At 40.2% G+C, this 22566-nt stretch overlaps 1 protein-coding gene across 48 annotated transcripts in view; it reads right to left on the minus strand.

Annotated features, from left to right (window-relative positions):
* Window positions 1-22566, minus strand: part of PBRM1 (polybromo 1) — a 101540-nt gene that overhangs the window by 9360 nt on the left and 69614 nt on the right. For 19 of the 48 annotated variants that reach the window (XM_084796017.1, XM_084796015.1, XM_084796008.1 and 16 more), the window contains 8 exons: window positions 22252-22409; window positions 20865-21128; window positions 17790-17935; window positions 16296-16453; window positions 7756-7939; window positions 6741-6951; window positions 5096-5312; window positions 1745-1909 (listed from right to left, as the gene is read on the minus strand). In XM_084796017.1, the coding sequence (XP_084652143.1) occupies window positions 1745-1909; window positions 5096-5312; window positions 6741-6951; window positions 7756-7939; window positions 16296-16453; window positions 17790-17935; window positions 20865-21128; window positions 22252-22409 (1503 nt within the window). The remainder of the gene's footprint in view (window positions 1-1744; window positions 1910-5095; window positions 5313-6740; window positions 6952-7755; window positions 7940-16295; window positions 16454-17789; window positions 17936-20864; window positions 21129-22251; window positions 22410-22566) is intronic. The other 29 variants (XM_084796044.1, XM_084796046.1, XM_084796034.1 and 26 more) reach the window with 3 other exon arrangements.

The raw sequence follows: 22566 nt of genomic DNA on the forward strand, positions 1-22566 counted from the left end.
AGCCCATCTGAACGCAGCCGTCACAGGCTGTGGTTGAAGATTAAATTATTAAGAACTGAAAGACACAACACTTGTCTTCATTAAACTGTACTTTGGCATTTATTATCCCAGTCACATGTGTTCAAATGAGCTTCAATGCTTGTAAGCAAAGCTGGTCTCAGAAAACAAGAAGGCTAGGACTCAGGCCCTAAACAACTTATAATTCCATGAAAAATCACCCTCTTTGCTGCAAAGCTCTCACTGTGGACCAAAGGCTTTTTACTGTAGAGAATCTCTGTCCTTCACTCCTGTGGCCCAGAAGCCTGGGCAGCAACCTTTAGTAACAGAGCAGTGGTCTTTTAGAGGGACCACCTTCCTCAACCACAGAGCTATATAATGCTATTCCCCAACAGGGAGCTAAAATGCTGCAGCTGCTAATTTTTGTTTCTTTTTAGCTGTATGTATTCATTTTGTTAACATATGTTCCTGGGTTTTGTAGTCAAGGACATAGTGCCACAGTATTATGCATCAAATAGAACAAAATAGGATATCAATGAGGGAATCCTAACTTTCAAAGTCCCCATGATCAAGACCTGATTTCTGGAAACTTCTGGAACCCCATTAACCAAAATGGGCCATGGAATAGAGCAGGCGATTATGAGATTTGTTAGATCAACATCAGTCACACTGAAAGCACTGACAGCCATGATTCAGATGTGCTTTGGCGAGTGCAACTGCTGAGTTCAGCGATAGTGCATTTGAGAACTTGCCATCACAAAAGTTAGGAGCAACAATGGAAAAGTTACCCTGTGCACTCTTCCTCTAAAAGCAAAAACAAAAAGGCAAAAAAATGAAAACGGCAAGAACAAAAAACAGCAAAAACAAAAAACAGTATCCCCACAAAGCTGCCTTGAACAACACTGTCTTCTCGTGTCAGAAGAAACACAGGTGGCTTGTACAGAGCTCACCAGACATGGAGAGGTAACAAAGGAAGGGCCTGAGAGGTGGTCCCGCAAGGCTTTTCGTGGAGACATGCCAGACAAGATTTCAATTCAACAGTAGTCAAATTTGCTATGGCTACCAGAACCAGAGACAACACACACAAGCAAACCACATTCATCAATTTCTTTTCCTTTCCCCCCCTTTTCTTTCGTCTTATTCATTTATTTAAATATGTGACTGGGATACTAACAGAAAATGCAGTTTAATGTAATTAAATAGAAAAGCATTACAGAGTGGGCACAATGAATTGAATGAGGACTTTCCCCCTATTTAGCAGTCATGCATATTGGTGACCAAGAAAGGATTTAGTAATTCACTGTCAAAAATCCTTTTAAGTGGTTGGTCTTTTAAGGATGGCTGCAGCAGAATAAGGCATGAACTGGCATGAGAAAGAAAATCAATACCACCTAAAGACTGCTGTTATGTTCCTTGGAGTTCATCAGAACAGAACTCAGGGTCTACTTATATTTCCTGCTGTAGTACTCTATCAAGAGCAGTCTGGAGTAAGAACATGGCCAGACCATGCCCACAGCAAGGGAGGAGCTGCTACCTACCAATTGCCAGGGTCGGGCCCAGGGCCCACTTTTGGGATAGAGAAGAGGCATTGCCTGTATGGGAAAAGCAATACAGGACAACGTGATGACTTCAAACTTGGAATCTGTCATGAGGAAAGGCTACCAACTGTGGCCTACTCCTTTTGGAGAAAAAAAAAATGAAGGAATTTCTTAAAGTGGAAAAAAATGGTCTTAGCTCCTGTTTTTACCTGCAACAGGTGTCAACTGCTGATTGAGCATCCCCATTGGTGTTGGTGGTGGCACCACCCCCATGAGAGCCCCCACAGGGGTGCCTGCTCGGGGAGAAGCACTCGGCTGCTGTTGCTGTGCTGCTCGCTCTCTCTCCTGCTGCTCAGCAACTTTAGCTGCCCGCTCTGTAAAGGCATTTCAGATTTTCAATTCTGTTTTTAACCCAGGAATTCAAAATACCATCCATTGCATTCAACAGGACTAGTAAAAACACAGGCAACAGTTCTGTCTCAATGGAAGGAACGGTGGATGACTAGTCTCAACACAGGAGTCGGGCGGCTTTCACTTGGTAATCTAGAATTCAGCTTTCCTATCCCATCTTGAGAACTGGTCTGCAAAGATTTCAAGAATGTTAAGACTGCAACACACATTCAGAAAGCACAGATTTTATGGAAACACATCACCAGCGTAACCAACGCGGTTAATCTCACGAGGCACTCTGAGGATGAGAAGCGCTATCATTATTCTAAGTATTAATAGCATTACAGATTATAATTTCAACATGAAGCAATTCCATGGCCCATTATACTTTTGGCACAATTGTACTTACTCTAATTTCCTGATTCCTTGTATCCAATTTTACTAAAATTTGAGTACTCTTATCATTAATATCACAAGTTTAGCAGCTGAAGAAAATTAACTCTGTAAGGGAAAAGTAGCTTACTGCCCCTACTGTAAGATTTTAGGGAAAATAAACAGCCAGTTTCTACACTCTAATGAAGCAAAGAAAGAGGCCATGATTAACAAACTCAAGGGAGGAAAGTACATGACTAGCTACACTATAGTCATCAAACTATATGTTGCAATGGACAATATTCTGAAAGAAACTGGTTCCCTGAAGCTGAGTTCAAAACTGACCATAAATTATCCTAAGTCAGCAAGAATTCCAGCATCTACTTAGTGCACTTGAAAATGCAAGAGGAGCACATATTTTGGAACCTCTGGGCTATTAACCAATAGCCCCTCACTTCCTTGAGCTACTCTGCACCTCTAGAGTCAGCACCCTAAACAGCTATGCTCTCAGCAGGCCGGACCTTCTTTGAGGTCCCAGTACACGGGGTTTATTCAGCTTCACCAATCTAAGGAGAAAGTCCTTCCCATTCTTCAGATGGGCAACAGAAGCTGGACACAGGCACTAACTTGTCCAAGAATACAGGAGAAACATCACCTTACGGCCCCGACGCTTGGTGCCACACTTCCACTTCCACAGTTAACTCTCCAACATGGAATTCAAAAGACTACAGCTATCTGAGGGAAACGGCTTGAGGTCACATGGCTTTAAAGAGACTCAAGAAGCAACAGCCCCACTCCTTTATGGTAAGAATGTGAATCGTGAAGTCAAAGGTGCTGAGGTGGTGATGCAGTTGCTTGTAGACACTTATCATCACTTGCTAGCACTGGCCCCGTCTACACCCTCTAAACTGAGTACAGTGAAGACCAAATTCATTCTAACAACCTATTCTTTCAAGGTAGTAGTTAAAAAAAAAACTATTGGTGATCTAGATGCCCCAATAGTAAATGCTAGTTTTTTTCATTACACAGATGAAACAATAAACTTGAAGGGAAAAAGAAAAGTTGAAGTTGGAAAAACAGAAAAACTCAGGCATGTAGAGAAAACATTAATTCTTCCCTAGAGAAGCTGACCAGGCTGCTCTGGAAGTCAGAGTTACTACAACTATGCCAGCCAAACTCCCAACTTTGTGTTTTGAATTCAGTGGGCAGAAACACCCAAAGTTCAGAGTTTGAATTTCAGGCTATTGAAACATAGCTCACTTCTCACTACGTTCTTCCTAATTTCAGATAACCCACTGAATATGGGAGAATTTTTCAAGTGTCATCTCTTTTTCCCTCAGCCGTGCTCCAGTTTTTCTGTCTTCATATAACCTCTAGATCCCTTTGTCTTACTTGTACCCTAAATAACCAGCCACATAATACTAGCTTTGTTTGCCTTGAGACAGGCTTTGCACCGTTAGCCTAATTTCTTAGACAACAGTCTTCCAACTAAGAAGTATATTTGGTCTTAACTTGTAGCCAGCCCTGAAATATCTAAGTGTCCCAGAAATCTATGTTCTTATAAGACTAACTAGAGCTTATCAAAAAAAATATTCTATAAGTTAACTTTCTAGGGTATTAATAGATACCACATAAATACCTGGTCAAATTTCAGAAAATGTCAGATAATAAGAAACAGGCTCTTTACTGTAGGTCTTAGAGACTTTAATTTAGGACTATGCACAGAGTTTGGAATGCTTCTGAAACTGGTTTTGCCACAAAATATTTCTTGGCTGAGCATCTTGCAGGATTAGGCTTCAGCAGATCCTTAAGGAAGCCTGTCAGATAATTTTATAAAAATAATAAATAGTAACAAATGAAAGGAATATAAGTTTTTTACAAAATAGTTATTTTGGAGATTTCATAAACTTCAATAAAAGGAGCAGCCTTCATAATGTATGCTTGCTGAAAAATAATGGATTTGGACTTAGTCAAGAAGCACACTGACCACTATAGAGAGGAAGACTCTATATTGAAAAATTATTTAGCACACAAAATTTGAAATGGAAAAACTACAACTCAAAGGTTAGGAGTCCTGCCTTAGGCATTGCTTACTCCCATTCATTAAAGCCATACCCAAAAGAACTCCAACTACAACGACAAACGATCCAAGCCACCAAAAACCTCCTGAGAATTTACCCTGTACAGCTATGAACCCAAATCTTTGAGTAATAATAGCTCATGGCTCAAAGTGACCTAATCCTAGGGTAGGAGGGAAATGAAGGTAGCTGAGCTTTGTCAAAGTATTCCAAGTATTTTAAGAGCAGGTATGAACAGACACAGCACAGGCCAGGGCTGGCCTAGGAAACCAGGCACACCAAGCCTTGGGCTAGAGTTTACTTATGGCTTTGGATTACTAACAGCTATAATAGAAGATCACTTACTTTACTCACTTACTTTAAAAGGCCACCTTCAGTAAAGTGGCCTTTTAGTAAACATAATTGAATAATCACTCCCCAGCTCAACATGTATGTGCCTACAGGGATAAATGAAATAAAATCATGCAATTTTTAATAGCAAAATATTTTTGAGATATTTGAAGGGCGAGACAACAGTACCAGGATCTGAGGCCAAGCCAGAGGCAACACTCCATGTACTGGCATCTACTGTTGGCATACCACCATCAACTGGAACAGTCCAAAAACCAAATTCATATGCATGTGGTAAGAACAAGAGTGTAAAACCTGTCTATGCATGTGCATTTCTGAAAACACCTCTTGCTTAGAAAGTAGAGACAGTTGTGCCTACTTTCTATTTACCTTCATATTCTGCTTTCTTGGCTGTCTCAAGGTTTCGCCATTCTGTCCCCACCAGTCTGCTGAGTTCCCCAAAAGAGTAGTCTGGGTGCTGGGCTTTAATCACAGCTCTCATTTCACTGCTGAACAGAATGTAGCCACTCATGTTGATTTTTCGTTTAGAACCTTCCTTCTTTGCACTGCCTTTGGCAGACTTTGGGGTAGACTGTAAGACAGAAAGCTGTTATATAGGGTATCAGAAAATTACAATGGGTTATCTACATACTTTCTGGAAGCCAGACACATATGGTGCAATAATAAATGTTTTATAGATGACATTTTCTTGGCCAAAATATACCTCTTCCTTGCCTTGTACAAAATAAAAATTTCACTGAGTTCTATGACTGTGATCTACAGTGGGTGACCTCACAATTAAGTCTTGAGAAAAATTCTGAATGAGGAAATAAATACAATAGGGATCATCTCAACCAAAAGAAAAGTCATAAGGAATGGAAACTAAACATGTATAGGTATACAGGAGGGCAGAGTGCATCTCTAAGTGGAGGCACAAGGATCACATGTATGGGCACTAAAAACTAAAGGAGTAAGTGTAAGATACCATTCCTTATTGCTTTTTTTTCTTTAAAGTTTTTTTATATTATGTATATGAGTGTCCTATTTGTATGTACATATACATGACAGAAGAGAGCACTAGATCTCAGTATAGATGGCTGTGAGCTACCATGTGGTTGTTGGGAATTGAACTCAGGACCTCTGGAAGAGCAGCTAGTGCTCTTAACTGCTGAGGCATTTCTCCAGCCCTTGCTTTTTTTTTTTTTAAAGATTTATTTACTTATTACATATATTTATTTACTTATTATATATACAGTGTTTGGTCTGCATGCACACCTGTACACCAGAGGAGGAGGGCACCAGATATCACTATAAATGGTTATAAGCCACCATGTGGTTGCTGAGAATTGAACTCAGAACCTTTGGAAAAGCAGCCTGTGCTCTTAAAACTCTGAGCCATCTCTCCAGCCCCCTTATTGCTTTTTTCCTACAAGGCAAGAAAGCCTTCTAATAACGCCTATTAAACTAGCTCTATGAAATTTAAAGGAGAAATCATTACTGGCTTAGTGATATGATAAATGTTTTTGTCAATTAAAAATAAATTAGTAGGGCTGGAGAGTTGGCTCAGTGGTTAAGAGCACCATCTGCTCTTCCAAAGGACCTAGGTTCAATTCCCAGCACCCACATGGCAGCTAACAACTGTCTGTTAACTCCAAGATCTGACACCCTCACACCAATGCACATAAATTAAAGTTTAAAAAAAATACTAAAAATTTAATTAGTAAATAACAAAAGGGCAAGGTCTGGCAAGCAAAACAAAAGCACTATTATTTCTTTGTGCAGATTTCTAGGCCAAGTTCACAGATGAAAGATGTGTGGTAATGCACATCTGTATTTACAGTGCTTGTTTGGAAAATGGAGGCAAGAGGAACAAGAATTCAAGGCCTACCTTGAATATACAACAAGTCTAAGGCCAGCCTAGGCTATTGACATCTCAAAAAAAGGCTGACACACACAGGGGCTGGATGTCTCCTATTCTGGTTTGAGCCTGGTGCAGACCAGAGAACAAGGCAAGTAATGGGGCGTATCCCTTTACCTGTGGGGGTGTGTAGGGCATGAGCTCCAGTTCACTGGCCAGGGGTGTTTGAAGCTGAGGTAGAGATGGAGGTTCAATGACCTCACTATCCTCTTCTCCCATCTCTTCAATATCATCATCTCCACCTTCCAATTCCGCAAATTTAGCTTCTAGCAATTGTATCTTCTTTTCCAACAAAGGTGAGGGTTCCTTCTGAGGAATGATTGGTTTTCTGAAAAAAAGTGCAAACAAACAAAAAGTTGCCAACCACTTCCAGGACTGCTCAGGGAGCAGATCTAAACATGTACAAATGACATTTTACAACCTGTCACAAACACACTAAGTCTTTGAGTCTAAGGGCAACAAAGTGGCTTAAATGGGTATTTGTGATGTCACTCCTACTTAGAAATAATTCTGATGAATACTCACAGAGATACTGGTAGGCCTAATGGACTATCTGTTACAAAGGAGTTGTCATAATCTATGGAACCAAGCAATCTCCCTGCAATGAGGCTGCCAACCAGAGCCACATGTTTCCTGTCTTCATTCTACAACTGCTGGCATGGAAGGCAAGGTACTATTAGAACAACTGATCCTTTTTAACTGAATACTTTCTTTCTCTGAAACAAAGTCTTACTTTGTAGCCCAGGCTGACTAAAACTTATACAATCCTGCCACAACCTCCAAGTATGGGAATTACCACATTTCATTAAATTAATATTTTCTTTCTTCCTTTCTTCTTCTCTCCCTCGCCCCCCACCCCCACCCCCCAACAGGGTTTCTCTGTGTAGCCTTGGCTGTCCTGGACTCACTTTGTAGACCAGGCTGGCCTCGAACTCACAGCGATTTGTCTGCCTCTGCTTCCTGAGTGCTGGGATTAAAGGCGTGCACCACCACCATCTGGCAAATTAATGTTTTCTATTTAGAATTATATAATGATAGTTCAAGAGCTAATAAAACAACCTAAAACATTGGGTTATACTACTTTGATAAGTTAGCCTAAGTGCCTTTTCCTCCTTAGGTTTACAAGATTTACCTGAAGTAGTAAATTTCATCATCTACAACTTTAGCAGATAGAGAAAACCTCTTCAACCCCTTGAATTTCTTCATCTGCTTGTCACTCTCATTATAGCGGCTCTCACAAAGCAGAATGTCATTTTCTGGTATTTCAGTTGGCCTGCAGGAGAGGAAGTCCTTGAATGACAACACAGCACATTTTCCTGAAAGAGTAAGTTAGAGATAAATTAAGGGAATAAATTCCTGTCACAGTTAACAAGTTGGAATTTACCAAAGAGGCTAGACTGGCCAGCTAGTGAGCCGCCTGGAATCTGTCTCTCCTCGCTAGTGCTGGGATTACAAGTATGTACCACCAAACTTAGCTTTTTAAAATCTGGTTCTGGAGACTTAACTCAGGTCTTCATGTTTGCAAGGCAAGCTCTTTACCAGCAGAGCTCTCTCTCTAGTCCCAAATTTTACATTATTGTGTTTTCATTCACAGCTAAGAATGACAGAGAAGGGGCTGCAGGATGACTCAGCAGCTGAGAGTATGCACTGCCATTACAGAGGGCTCACATTCAGTTTCTAGCACTGATATCAAGTGGCTCACAACTCCCTGTAGCTCCAGCTTATATGGCATCTGACATCCTCTCCTTGATCCACTGACATCTGCATTCAAACATGCATATTCCCTCCCCATATACATAATAAAAAAAACCCCAACCAATCAAACAACAGCAAACCCATGTGATAATGAATGCTAGCGGGACACATGCCTGGGCATGGTTATAATCTTAGTGGTCAATGGTAGAGGTACATTATCTGGCAGGTATGGCCATGTTCATTCTCAAAAGAACTTCTCAGTGGCTAATGGATCACTATTACTATTAGTACTGTTGTTGTTTGTTGTTGTTGTTGTCGTCGTCGTCATCATCATCATCGCTGTCCCGAAACTCTATATGTAGACCAGGCTGTCCTTGAACTCACAGAGATTCACCTGCCTGTCTCTCAAGTGCTGGAATCAAAGGCATAAGCCACCACACCTTGCCACTTAAATCATTGCTTAAGTGACTAAAGGCAATTCTTTCTAGAAGTAACAAGAAGCGTAGGTGTCAAGGCTGTCTTCTCAGTGTGTCTTCTAAGACTGTCTTTTAAACATGGCTAAAAACCATACCAGGGTACTTGAAAAATGATCTACCTAATATCCTCAAAACTTGTTTGAGACAAGAAGGAGAAAAAAAAAAAAAAGGACAAAAATAAGATTTACATACAACAATGTACAGAGTTAACACCATAGAGTTATAAATCCTCTAGAGTTTACAACCCTCTGGTGGTTGGTGCATAGTGAGCTATAAAAAAAGGAGCTAAATCTTACTTTTTGAGCACTAAGTGGGGTTTATGTCAAAATGAAGCAACCATGTCTCACTGTCCTGTCCAATACCGCAGGCTCATCAGTTCATACAGGTGTCCCAACTGGCTATAAATCAGCTAATGAAACTGACACAGAAATGAGAGAGAACCTAGGTTTTAGTTCTGACCCATTTCTTGGGCAGTAATTTTCACCTTTCTGGAAAATACCACCATCTTTCTTAGTCATGTTGAAGATTAAGTAAGATTCTGGATATAAAGCTGACTTAAACTATGCATTTAAACAGGAATTCTTAGAAAGGATTTACCCAAGTTACATCAGTGAAAACAGTGGTACAGGGGTATGTCAGTAGCCATTTCCTCACAGAAACAACAAGAAAAGCTGATAAAAACTGTTAGAATGAAAAATTCTCTTGTGGGGCTGCACAGAGATTGCTCAGTAGTTAAGAGTGTTTGCTGTTCTTCCAGAGGACCAAGTTCAACACCCAGCACCCACAATACCTCCAGCCTCCCTTAACTCCAGGTTATGTCCTCTTTGGGCCTCTGTAGGCATGCATGCATACACTAACAGATATACACACGTCACACGTAAATACATTTTAAAAAATTTGAACTCACATTACCTACTCAAGCATCTCATTAGCCTGGAAATTAACAATTTTTCTTTAAATATCAAAAGCCACAGGTTCACAATCATATGTTTAACTATGAAAATGTGGCTGAAACCAGATGGGTGAGCTTTGTAACTTAGCCTCAACCTACTCCCACTCTAAATTTAAAAAAAAAAAAAAAAAAAAAAAATATATATATATATATATATATATATATTTTGTAAATCTCTGTTTTGTTTGCATATATGTCTGTGGTATCACATGTATGCCTGGTGCCCATGGAGGCCAGAAGAGGGTGTTGAATACCCTGGAATTGGAGTTAAAGATAGTTGTGATCTGCCATGTGGGTACTGGGAATTGAACCTGGGTCTCCTGGAGGAGTAGAGAGTGGTCTTAACCGCTGAGCCATCACTCAACCTCTCCACCCCACATGCCACCTTTTCTTTTGGCTTCAGCAGCAGTCTTGAAAACAATGGCCTGGGTTCCTGGTATGAGGTTTCTGGTGTCAAAGGCAGAGCAGAGTGGAACACTTCCTAACTCCTCAAACAAATTTTTGCTGACAGTTTGACTTGTAAGAAGCTTCCTGAAAGACAAACCTTGCACAGAATTTGCCCATTTTGTCAAACATGGAATTCTCTCAGAGGTGACAAGAATAAACTATTTTTTGTTGAAAATATCTGCCCATTTAGGATGCTACACCAATACTATTGTGGACCAGGAGATTTCTACTGAACAGAAAATTTACCAGTTCTAGGAGCCAGGAAGTCCTAAATGAAAGTTTCAGTATCTGAGGAGTTCCTGTTTACTGCACCAAGAAAGTTCTAGCTATCTCAAGCATGATGGACAGTAGAAGCACAAGAATGGAAGACAGCGCAAACCAACTTCTAGATCCCGCTCTAAACACTCTCTGAGTGTTCATCTACTCGGTGTACTGCTCTTACGACTTCTGCATCTCCCAAAAGATGCCGCTGGCATTAAGTTCTGACCTATGAATCCTGGAGGTACACATACACTGAAACCACAGCACAATAAAGGCAAATTAACCACGTATTGTCAGCTGGGGCCTAAGTATCAAATAATACATTTAAAATATAGGGAGGAAAAGTGGGACTGGGATGCTTTGCGAAATAAATGCTGTTTCTTCCCAATCCCAGGATAGAATCCAGGGCTTTATGAAAGCATTTTACTTCTACATGCCCAGTCCCAGATAAGGGATGCTATTTATTTTGTTTTTCAAGAAAAGGTTTCTCTGTGTAGTCCTGGCTGTCCTGGCACTCTCTCTGTACACCAGGATGGCCTTGAACTCACAGAAACCCGCTTGTTTCTGCCTTCTGAGTGCTGGGGTTAAAGGTATGCACCACCACTGCCCAGCTATACTGTTATTTGTTTAAAAAGAAAGAAAGAAAGAAAGAAAGAAAGTAAGTAAGTAGGTAGGGAGGGGGCTGGAGAGATAGCTCAGCAGTTAAGAGCTGCTCTTCCATAGGTCCTGAGTTCAATTCCCAGCAACCGCTTGGTGGCTCACAACCATCTGTAATAGAATCTGATTTTCTCTTCTGGTATGCATGAAAAACAGAGTGCTCATATATATAAAATAAATATTTTATTTAAAAAATGTTTAGTTTAATTAGTGTGTTGACATTAAAACTGCATTGAAACATGCCTTCTTCCAAATTACAAGTAGACTCTACAAGCAAATATCTAAATGTCGTTTCTAGTAGCATTTCAAGAACTGAAAGGAATACTCTGGAGAGAGGTGACTACAACTTCCCAGTTCAATATCCACTTTGTTTGCAATAACCACTGTATGCTAAAAATATCTCACAAAACTACTCTCACGGTCTATAAGAGGATGGAATGAGGACAGATGCTAAAGCTGGAGTTTAGGGTGGGGTCAATTGCTGCTGGACCCAGACAGCCAAATAGGAGAGTACAGCCTATAAGATTTCAGACATCTGTACATGACTGGTCATGTTCCCAAACTGTTCATCTAGTAGATACTGTTTAGTGGGCCTCCAGGATGCTTCAAATGCTAGCCTCTTTTTAGGGTTGGCAGTATCATTAGGTTATCTGGGATGACCTGAAAGAGAGGGCTGAAGGAACACTTCTAGTCTTCTAGCAGCCATTTGCAGGTGACATTTGGTGGCTGCTCCTTCTCAGGGGGGCATCTACTACTTATGTTTCACTGACTTCCATCTTGTAGACAAAAAACTAAGTATCAGGCCCAAGTTCCCCATTTCTAAGTCCTGGAAGACTTTTGGTAGCTCATCTCTAGCTTCCTAGTCTAACACATTACTTTCAGCAGCTGCCTCATGGGCTTTAGCAAAATAAAGGCATCTTTGGTTGTGTCCTCTGAATGTTCATTAACTATTCTATTGCCCGAGGTTCTGTGTTTTAGCTACAAGCCTTTACTCAGCTTTTAAGAAAGTCCAGCTCTATCTACTTGTTAAACTGTACTTGCTCTTAATTTTGTTTTGTTTAACTTTCATGTCTTTATATCCAATGTCCAGGAGGTAGAGTCAGAACAGCTTTTTTGAGCTCTAGGCTAGTCTATATAGAGAGTCCCAGACCAAACTGGGCTACAAAGCTGAGTGAGACCTGTCCCTTTGTAATTTTTTTTTTAAACTGTGTGTGTGGACGTCAGAGGACTACTTGCAGGAGTTAGTTCTCTCCCTCCACTATGTAGTTCCCAGGCTTAGTGGCAACTGCGTTCTATCTGATCAGTCATTTCACCATGCCCCATCCCCCTAAATTTTTGTTTCTGTTTTTTTCCAGACAGGGTTTCTCTGTGTAGCCCTGGCTGTCCTGGATAGGCTTTGTAGACCAGGCTGGCCTCAAAATCAGAGATGCGCCTGCTTCTGCCTCTCAAGTGCTGGAATTACAGGCGTGTGCCACTGTGATAGCTTAAACTTTGTTTTACATAGGTCTCATTACGTTGCTAAGTCTGGTTTCAAATTCCTGTGCTCCTCACCTGCAAATACCTAGGAATACTGGTCTACTCCACTGCCCTGGCTCAATATTTGTCTTTTAAAACAATTAACTAAGTCAAGAGTTCATTGCTAACAACTTTTTTTGTTGTTGTTTTGTTTTTTTTTTTGTTGTTGTTTTTTTGAGACAAGGTTTCTCTGTGTAGCCTTGTCTGTCCTGGACTCACTTTGTGGAATAGGCTGGCCTCAAAATCACAGAGATCTGCTTGCTTTGCCTTCCGGAGTGCTGGGATTACAGGCGTGAGCTACTGAGCCTGGCTCATTGCTAACTTTTTGTTTTGTTTGGTTTTGTTTTTTGAGACAGGGTTTCTCTGTGTAACCTTGGCTGTCCTGGACTCACTTTGTAGACCAGGCTGGCCTTGGACTCACATTGGTTCACTTCTGCCTCCCGAGTCCTAGGATGAAAGGCGTGCGCCAGCATGCCTAGTCCCAACAATTTTTAAAAAGATTTTATTTATTCATTATTACCTATAAAGTGCTCTGCCTACATGTATGCCTGCACGCCTGAAGAAGGCATCATTTGACATTGTAGATGGTTGTGAGACTCCATGTAGTTGCTGGGAATTGAATTCAGGACCTCTGGAGGAGCAGTCAGTACCCTTAACCTGAGCCATCTCTCCAGCCCCTGCTAAAAACTTTTATGCCATCTCAGTGAGGTAACACCAAGACTGTCTAGAGTTTCATCTGAACTATGATCCAACCCATATTGTGGAGACATAGATGGCTGCTGCTTGGAATATAGCTTCTCTATAGACTTTTTTAAAAGTCAAGAATGTGCGTGGGGTGGTGGTGGTGATGGCACTGGCTGCTGTCTTGCAGAGGACCCAGGTTTGTTTCCCTGCACCCACATACCAGCTTATGACCAACCATCTGTACCTACAGTTCCAGAGGACACAATGCCCTCTTCTTGCCTGTTTTGGGAACACTCATGGTTTACAGACACATATGCAGGGAAAATACACACCTTTAAAAAAAGTAGTAAAAAAGAAAATAAAGCTAGGTATAATAGCACATGCTTTTAAAGCTAGTACTTGGAGGCTGAGGCTGGCAGATCTGAGTTTCAGGCCAGTCTGGTCTACACACTGAATTCCAGGCCAGTTAGGGCTTCATTGTAAGACACTGTCTCTTTAAAACAAAATAAGATTGAGATAGGCTGAGCCAGGCACTGTGGCACACACCCGTGTAATGGAAGTTTTGGCTTCTTTGCAAACTCAGTTGTGTTATGTAAGTATGTTTTTGTTTTGATCCCAAGTGGAGGATTTTAGTTTGAGCTTTAGTTTGTCCACAGGAGTTAACTGTCTCATGGGGCGTGGCTTTTGCCAGCTGGTAAGGCATGGAAGGGGCATGGTCTATGCCTCTGAGGAGATAAACAAGAGCCTAGAGAATGTATAGCATGTAGCAGTTTGAAGAGCCCAGACATGGACAATGTGGCAGTTTGGAACAGACAGACAGAAAAAAAATGCTTCGGGGTGCAGTGGCTTGGGTCTGTTGTTGACACGAGATTGGTATAGCCCCAAAGATTTTTTGATTTGAAACAGCCAGGAGAAGCAAAGGTCCTCCCCTCTTCCCACTAACCTTTCTCCTATGTAAGGTTAGGAGGTTGGTGCCTAAATACCTCCCCCCCCCCCAAAGAAGCACTACACACCTGGAAGGCAGATCTCAGTGAGTCTGAGGCCAGGCTGATCTACATAGTGAGTTCCAGGACAGTCATAAATATAGTCATAACTATCACTATTTTATAAAAAAAGACATTTATGTCTAAGGTTCTTTTGAATCATTCAATACTGTTCTTGAAGCAGTATATATTATTTTGTGATGAGCTATACTTCTGGAGTCTTCTAAGGTCCCAGGTATATAGTGTTAGAAACAATGTTTTTGGGGTTCTACTTTGTCAAAGAATAAAAGGTTAAAAAGTCATATAAAAATTGTACAAAAACTAATATTAGCCGGGCGTGGTGGCACATGCCTTTAATCCCAGCACTCAGGAGGCAGAGGCAGGCGGATTGCTGTGAGTTTGAGGCCAGCCTGGTCTACAAAGCAAGTCCAAGACAGCCAAGGTGACACAGAGAAACCCTGTCTTGAAAAACCAAAACCAAAACCAAAACCAAACAAAACCCCAAAAAAAAAAAACAAAAAACAAACAAACCAAAAAACCTAAGATTAAATAAAAGTCAACCCATCAATTATATAGCTGCCCTAACAAAAGGAAACTCCAGCCTCACCTTCACTATGCTTCTTTTTAATCTTCTGGGTTCACATTAGGAATTGACTTTGGGCACACTTCAGTTTGCATCAGTATTTTTCTAGACAGGGTTTCTCTGTGTGGCCGTGCTGTCCTGGACTCACTTTGTAAAACAGAGATCTCCCTGCCTCTGCCTCCCTTAATGCTGGGAGGATTAAAGGTATACGCCACCCAGCCCGGCTGGATCAGAATTTAAAAGGAAGGTATTTTCTGTTGCAGAAAGGCAAGAGTTTACTGACTTTATGGTCTTAGATCACTTTCCCCATGGTAGAAAGTTGAAAACGTGCTGAATTACTAAGCCACATCTAATTCTGAAAATAATTATGAGCACCAAAACATTTAGCTAACAACAACATCATCAAATAAAGACTAACATATGTTTAAATCTGCAAATTTTTCATTGGCTATGACCCATGGTGGCTTCTTTAAAACCATGAACAATCAGCGACTGGATGTAGCTATGCATGTTAATGGTGGAGTGTGCACTTAGCATTCACAAAGCCCTGAGTTCATAACTTGGAGTGTTGGTGGGTGACCTGCAAAACCCAACCATCAATGTAAAGTTCATAAGTAACTAGTCATCTCAAGGGCTATAGCACAGCTCGTGTATGATCTAGTGGCTCTCAAGGCTTGGAGGACACGGACAGCTGGCCACACTGCTAGTGTATGATGATGCATACAACTAGATCTTAGAAGCAGAACACCACTAGGAATACTTGGTAGACGACAAAACAGAAACGGAGACAGTAAAATATCACGTTTAAATGCCTAACAGAAACTGAATCATTAGGCTCTCCTCCCTATTCCTTACCTTGTTGTTACAACATTGTTCACACAGCGGCCATAATGATTCCTAATCTCTAATGTGGGTGGCGCCTCAGCTCATAGCTCTGCTCAATACCTCTATGATTTCCTTTCAAACCCAATCACTGACTACTGTATTTGAGTATCCAGAACGCTCAAAGACCTCACTCCTTAAGCCACATGCCTTCCCTTGTTCTAACTACTACTACTTACTACTACTCAGACAAGAACAGACAATCTAAGACAACATTTTTAGTGCAGATAATTCTCTTCTGTTTACTTTTAACCTTCTTCAAAGGTCTATTCATATAGTATCTATCAGTAACACTCTGGTTGGTCATGTGACCTTGCCTCAACACTACTGTCACTCTTCGCTTTATTTTCATTTAAAACTCTAAGTACCACCTGGTGTTCTCTGTTATTTATTTACTGACTCAACTTTTGTCCCAATATCTCTATGAAAGTAAACTATACTGCTGTAGACCCACCATCTAGAAGAGCGCCCTGTACGCCAAGAATATTTAATCAATGTTTTACGGAACAATTGTGTTGAAAAAGGACAAATACCTACCTAGAATACAACTCATGGGGCAGGTTTCTTCCAGATTGCTCAGAAACACTTCTTTTTTGTAGAACATTTTTGTGGGTTCATGTTCTGTTTCTTCCGGGTGAATGAAGATGGGGCCATAAAAATATGCAGCTCCATCTCGGACCCATACTTTTTCAATTCTTGGGGGAGAACAGAAAAATTAAGTTATAGTAATTTCAGTTTTGAATGATTACCTAATAAAAATTCCACTAACTAAAATGTAACAGTATACAGCATTTAGAGGAATTTCATGAAATCTACTCCTTTAAGATACCTTTCAGAGAAGATACAAGAGAAAGAACATTTTGACACTCTGAGGAAAAAGACTTTAACATAGTATCCAGGTAAGTAACTAGATCATTTTATTTAACTCCTGGTTTTCTCCTTGAGATGTTCAGGATGAAAACAACTAACCACTTGTCACTAGATTTGGCAAACATTCCTTCAAAACAGAGGTTCACAGATTTTTGTGGGAGATAAAGCACGACTGTCCCACATTTTCAGGCTTCTAGACATAAAGAAACAGCTTTGTTTCAGTGAATAATAAGTCCAGTTTTCCAGTTTCCTTAGCCAACTCACAGGAGTCATCCTGGACTGCTCAACTCTTGAACTCCACATTCTATTGATTAGGAATGCTATTAGCCTGATACCTACATACTACTGCACGTAACTAGTCACATTTAAGAGGCTATTATTCTTGCTTGGCTTATTATGACAGCATCCTAGCAGACCTCCTTGCTTCCACTCCCGTACCCTTTACAGTCTCTTCTCAATAAGAAGAAAGCAGAGCAATCCTATTAAATCACAAGTCAAACGCTACTTCTCTGCTTGAAATAATACAAACACTTTAACTCTACAAAAATTCCAGTGCCCACAACGGTCTCTGAAGCCTTACGTGATCTGCATACTGCCCTCTGCCCCTATCTACCACCCTATACAGGGTTCACTACTCTAAGAGTAAATTGCTGGTTTAAGTGTGGTATACTTATCTCTCAGGCCTTTTTATCGGCTATTCATTTTGCTTGGAATACTTTCCCCGATACTCACAATTCTTACCATTTCTTCATTTCTCAACTGCCAGATTCTTAGTGAAATCTATTTGGAACATTCTCTCTGTTCTGACCACCTTACCAAATCCAATTTCAACAGTATGTATCAGGATCCAACATCAACTTTACTTATCCAAGATGCTTGTCCTCTATTTCCTGATTTGAACAAAGCTCTACTGAAGTAAAACTGTCTTTCATTATTTGAGTGTTCTGAGACAGGCTCTGGCCTGGAATCCCTGCTCTTTCTTCCTTAGTTTTCCAGGTGCTGGAATTGTATACATTCTTCTACTCGCCACAAAAGGAGAAGCAGGGACATGCGGTGTGAGGAAGCTGGGAAAGTGTCAGAGGGGGTGTTTTTGTCTTCATTCTATGAACGTGGACTATTAAGCCTCAAACCTTAGACCCAACCTCATTTTCCCTAATTCACCTGCCCACTCGAGGGCGCACCAAGCCATGGGACTTGATGAAGACACAGTCGCCAACCTTCAGCCACATGTCATTGTAATGAAGCTGCTCAAAGTAGTGGCAACCTGGTTCACCATTGGACATCTCCACAGGAACATCTTCTTTCTCCTGTGGAGAGGAACTGGTTAAAGAATAGCAGATAACAAGAAAAGGGCACAAAATACAACAACTATAAGTAAGTTTTTGTGACAGTTGAAATCAAACATTATGTTGTTAAACTCAAACTCTTATCAAGTATTTATTTCAAATTTATACTTTTCATAAAATGTGACTCTTAAGACATTTTTATACTCCCTTTCCCATGGAATTGGACTTTTGAGAAAAATATTAGAAAGGATTTACTAGCATTCATTTAGAAGTGGACAAATTCACACGACATTTATACAGTGTAAGGAACCGATTCTCTATAAGCTTCTGCTTTACTGTATTTAATTTTATAGAATTTCTTCCTTCCCTTTGTGGTAATAGGGATGGCACCTAGGACTCTGTATGTGATAGGCAAGCACTAACATCTCAAACCCTCTACTTTTTCTTTTTCTTTTTTTTTTTTCGTTTTTTAAAGACAGGGTTTCCTTGTGTAGCCTTGGCTGATTTGGACCCACTTTGTAGACCAGGCTGGCCTTGAACTCTGCTTCCCTGAGTACTGAGATTAAAGGCATATACTACTATACCTGACCTATTTACTTATTTTAAAAACAGGGTCTTACTAAATTGGCCTTGAACTCATTCTATAGCTCAAGCAGGTCCTGAGCTTTCCTTTCTCTTGCTTCAACCTTCCAAAACCCTGAGATGATAAGCATGTGCCACAGCATCAGCTCTTCTTACTAACATCGTTCTAAAATTTAAGCTTATTCAATTTCTTCTAATGACGCAGCTCATTCATTGCCCACTCCAGGAAGTAATACTTCTTTTTGATCCCTGCAGGGGTCAGATATATAACAAGTTGGCTTTTAACTTACCTTTGTGATACAGAAAGTGTCTTTTCATTGTCTGCCTTAACCTGATTAACTCTGATAAGATGCCCAGGGAAAGCCATCATTTGCATAACAGACATGAAGGTAAGGACTAGTTTCTCACACCAAAGAAGCACATTAGCAAACTCATCTCTAGACTGAATAGGAAAGAGGAGTGGCAGAGCAAGTAAATTCCAGGAGACATGGCAGAGAGAAGCGGCTGACGGAAGCTTACTTCTCTTGAGATCTGTTAATAAACTCCTGCAAGGGCAGATGAACACAGGCTATAGGTGTAGAAGGCACTGAAGCTGAGGAGATCTTCCGTGTCTGAATCTGTCCTACTAAGCCTTGGTTCACAAAAGATATGGTAATTCTACTCTGGCCTCTTTCTGCCACCCATAGGCAGGTAAGACGGAGAGAGATGAGGGCTAACTACTACATTGGCACCTTCCCCTGGCCTCTACTGTTCTGTCTTCCTTTCTTACTGTTAACAATTGATAGGTTTTTTGTTTTGTTTTGTTTTGTTTGTTTTTTGGTTTTTTGAGACAAGGTTTCTCTGTATTAGCCTTTGCTGTCCTGGAGTCACTTTGTAGACCAGGCTGGCCTTGAACTCACAGCGATCCACCTGCCTCTGCCTCCTGAGTGCTGGGATTACAGGCGTGCGCCACCACGCCCGGCTTAACAATTAATAGGATTTTAAATGTTATTATTTTTATTAATTCCATCATGGCAAGAAATAATACAGCTCTATGGCATAAATATGAGGCATTCTGGCATTGAATAAAGTATTAAATTGTCACCTACTAGCTGCAGTGATGGATGGCAAATTACCTGATTTCAGGCTGGAGAGATGGCTCAGAGGTTAAGAGCACTAACTGCTCTTCCAAAGGTCCTGAGTTCAATTCCCAGCAACCACATGGTGGCTCATACACATCTATAATATGATCTGATGTCCTCTTCTGATACTTGGGCAGAGCAATGTAAACATAATAATTAATAAATAAATCTAAAATTTAATAATAAATCTTTAAAAAATAACCTGATTTCTTGTGTATCCCTCAGATACGGTTGTTGGAAAGCATGAGTGATATAAAAACCTTATTCTGAATAATCCTTGCGTTCCTACGTGGAACATTTCCTTCCTTGATCATGTTGTTTAAAAATGGCTTGATTTCACTTATAAAAATACCACTTCCTCTGCCAGGCAGTGGCGGTACACGCCTTTGATCCCAGCACTCGGGAGGCAAAGGCAGGCAGATCTCTGAGTTTGAGGACAGCCTGGTCTCTACAGTGAGTTCCAGGATAGGTAAGATGATACAGAGATATTCTGTTTTGAAAAACAAAAAACAAGCAAGCAAGCAAACAAACAAAAACAACAACAAAAAGAAAAATCTTGTTTTTTTCAATTTTGTCAGGTGTGGAATACAATCTGCACTGGCTTTATACGATGAACTAGGAAGGGTTTTTGTTTCTGTGCTATCAAGTAGTTTGAACAGCTACTTTTTAAAGACAGGGTTTCTCTGTGTGGCCCTGGCTGTCTCAGAACTTGCTCTGTAGACCAGGCTGGCCCTGAATTTATAGATCCACCTGCCTCTGATGCCCAAGTGCTGGGATTAAAGGGGTGTGCCTCCATGCCCAGCTTAAACAGCTTTTAATAACTGCAATCCTACAAAGAGTTAAAAAAAATTCACCTATGGATGCTCAATACTCAGTACTCAATGGCCATCTCACCTGGCTCCTTGATTTACTTTTACGAGTATCTTACGCACATGTTGTCTGTGTACCAAGTGTGTGTGGTGCCGAGAGATGTCAGATCCCCTAGAAGTGGAGCTGCAGACGACTGTGAGCTACCATACTGGTGCTGGAATCAAATACGGGTCCTCTGCAGAGCATCAGTGCTCTTAATGGCTCAGCCATTGCTCCAGCCTTCAGCCTCCTTGTTTCACTTTTTAAATTAATTTGTCCCCTTAGTTTCTTCCTTTTTACCCTCAACCTTTCAATCTATTTTTTTAATACATCATTTACTTTCTGGAACAGATATTTTAAGGTTGAAATTCTTTCCTAGGTGGCTACTATCCACATACCTTTTCCAAGTTAAAACTGTCTTCAGCTCGACTGTCCTCTGAGTTGTCTGTGTTCTTCTCATCATCCCCTTTATCTGCATTTGCAAATACAGAGGCCACTCGAACCACAGGCAAGGGCACATCTCGAGGAACAAATCTAACTGAGCTGATGGGCATTGTCCAGAGTTTAATTTTCTTAAAAGACTTGGTTTTGGCAGAATATCTCGATTCACAGACAAAAACATCCTCATCTCGAAAGTTTTCTGGGCATAATTTGAAGTATTCCTGGGATGGGATGGAATAATAAAACAAACAGGTAAATATTTTAAAAATTAACACCCAAAATAAAAAAACAAATGTTAATCAAGCAACCTAACATTGAATTATTAAAACTTTCTGACACTTAAAGGTAAATGACTAGATAACTAGGGATATTTCCTTGGCTATATTACCTTTAATTATAAATATAAATTTTAGTGGGCTGGAGAGATGGCTCAGAGGGTAAGAACACTTCCTAGAGGTCCTGAGTTCAATTCCCAGCAACCACATGGTGGCTCGCAACCATCTGTAATGAAATCTGGTGCCCTCTTCTGGTGGGCAGGCAGACAGAACATTGTATACATTAAAAAAAAAAAAATCTAAAAGAAAACAAGTGTGAATTATTTATGTGGCTGGAGAGATGGCTCAGAGGTTAAGAGCACTGACTGCTCTTCCAGAGGTCCTGAGTTCAATTCCCAGTAACCAAGTGGTGGCTCACAACCATCTATAATGTGATCTGGTGCCCTCTTCTGGCCTGCAGGAGTTACATGCAGGCAACACTGTATACATGATAAATAAATAAATCTTTATTTTAAAAAAAGATTTATTTATTGTTATGTATACAGTGCTCTGCTTGCATGTATACCTGCAGGCCAGAAAAGGGCATCAGATCACAGTATAGATGGTTGTGAGCCACCACATGGTTGCTGGGAATTGAACTCAGGATCTCTAGAAGAGCAGTCAGTGCTCTTAACCTCTGAGCCATCTCTCCAGCCCCAACAATAAATAAATCTTTAAAAAAATTTTTAATTTTATTTTGTTGACTGCCATTTGAAAATATATTACTTTTCATATAGTTAGATGTTCTTAAGGCTTTGGACAGTTCTGATAAGACAAACAATACATCTTATTATCTAAAAAAACATCATCATCAAAAATTACCCCAGCAACATAAAAATGTTAACATATCTATATGTAGATAAACAGTACACAGCAAATAATCTCTCATAATTATATTCATGTCAGTCTCATATACAGGTACAGACTAAAGATGGTTGAAACAGAGTTTCTATTTTTGTACATACAGATTTTTATATTTTTAAATTGTATTTCTAGGGAATGATATCATTGGAATGAATGAATTTCTTACCTTGACAAACATGACTACACATTTGCCTAGAATTTTACTAACAGGAACTTTATTGTAGTAGTCACTTTTAAAAACTTCTTTTTCTAGAAATTTTCGTGTAGCCAAATGGAATGTTTCATTTGGCCGATAAAACCAACAGCCATACAACCATTTTTCACCTTAAAAACAGAGAAAGAGGAAATTATTAACAGAAATCACATTTTACCAAGTCACCAATACCAAGGGTTAGTAGGGTAAACTGTGGTTTTAAATGAAATTTTCTTAATAGAATTATTTTAGAGGAAATAATATTTTAAAACAAAGAGACTTAAAGAA

The sequence above is a fragment of the Acomys minous genome (genome assembly GCF_964271855.1).
Source record: "Acomys minous genome assembly, chromosome: 9".
NCBI lineage: Eukaryota > Metazoa > Chordata > Mammalia > Rodentia > Muridae > Acomys > Acomys minous.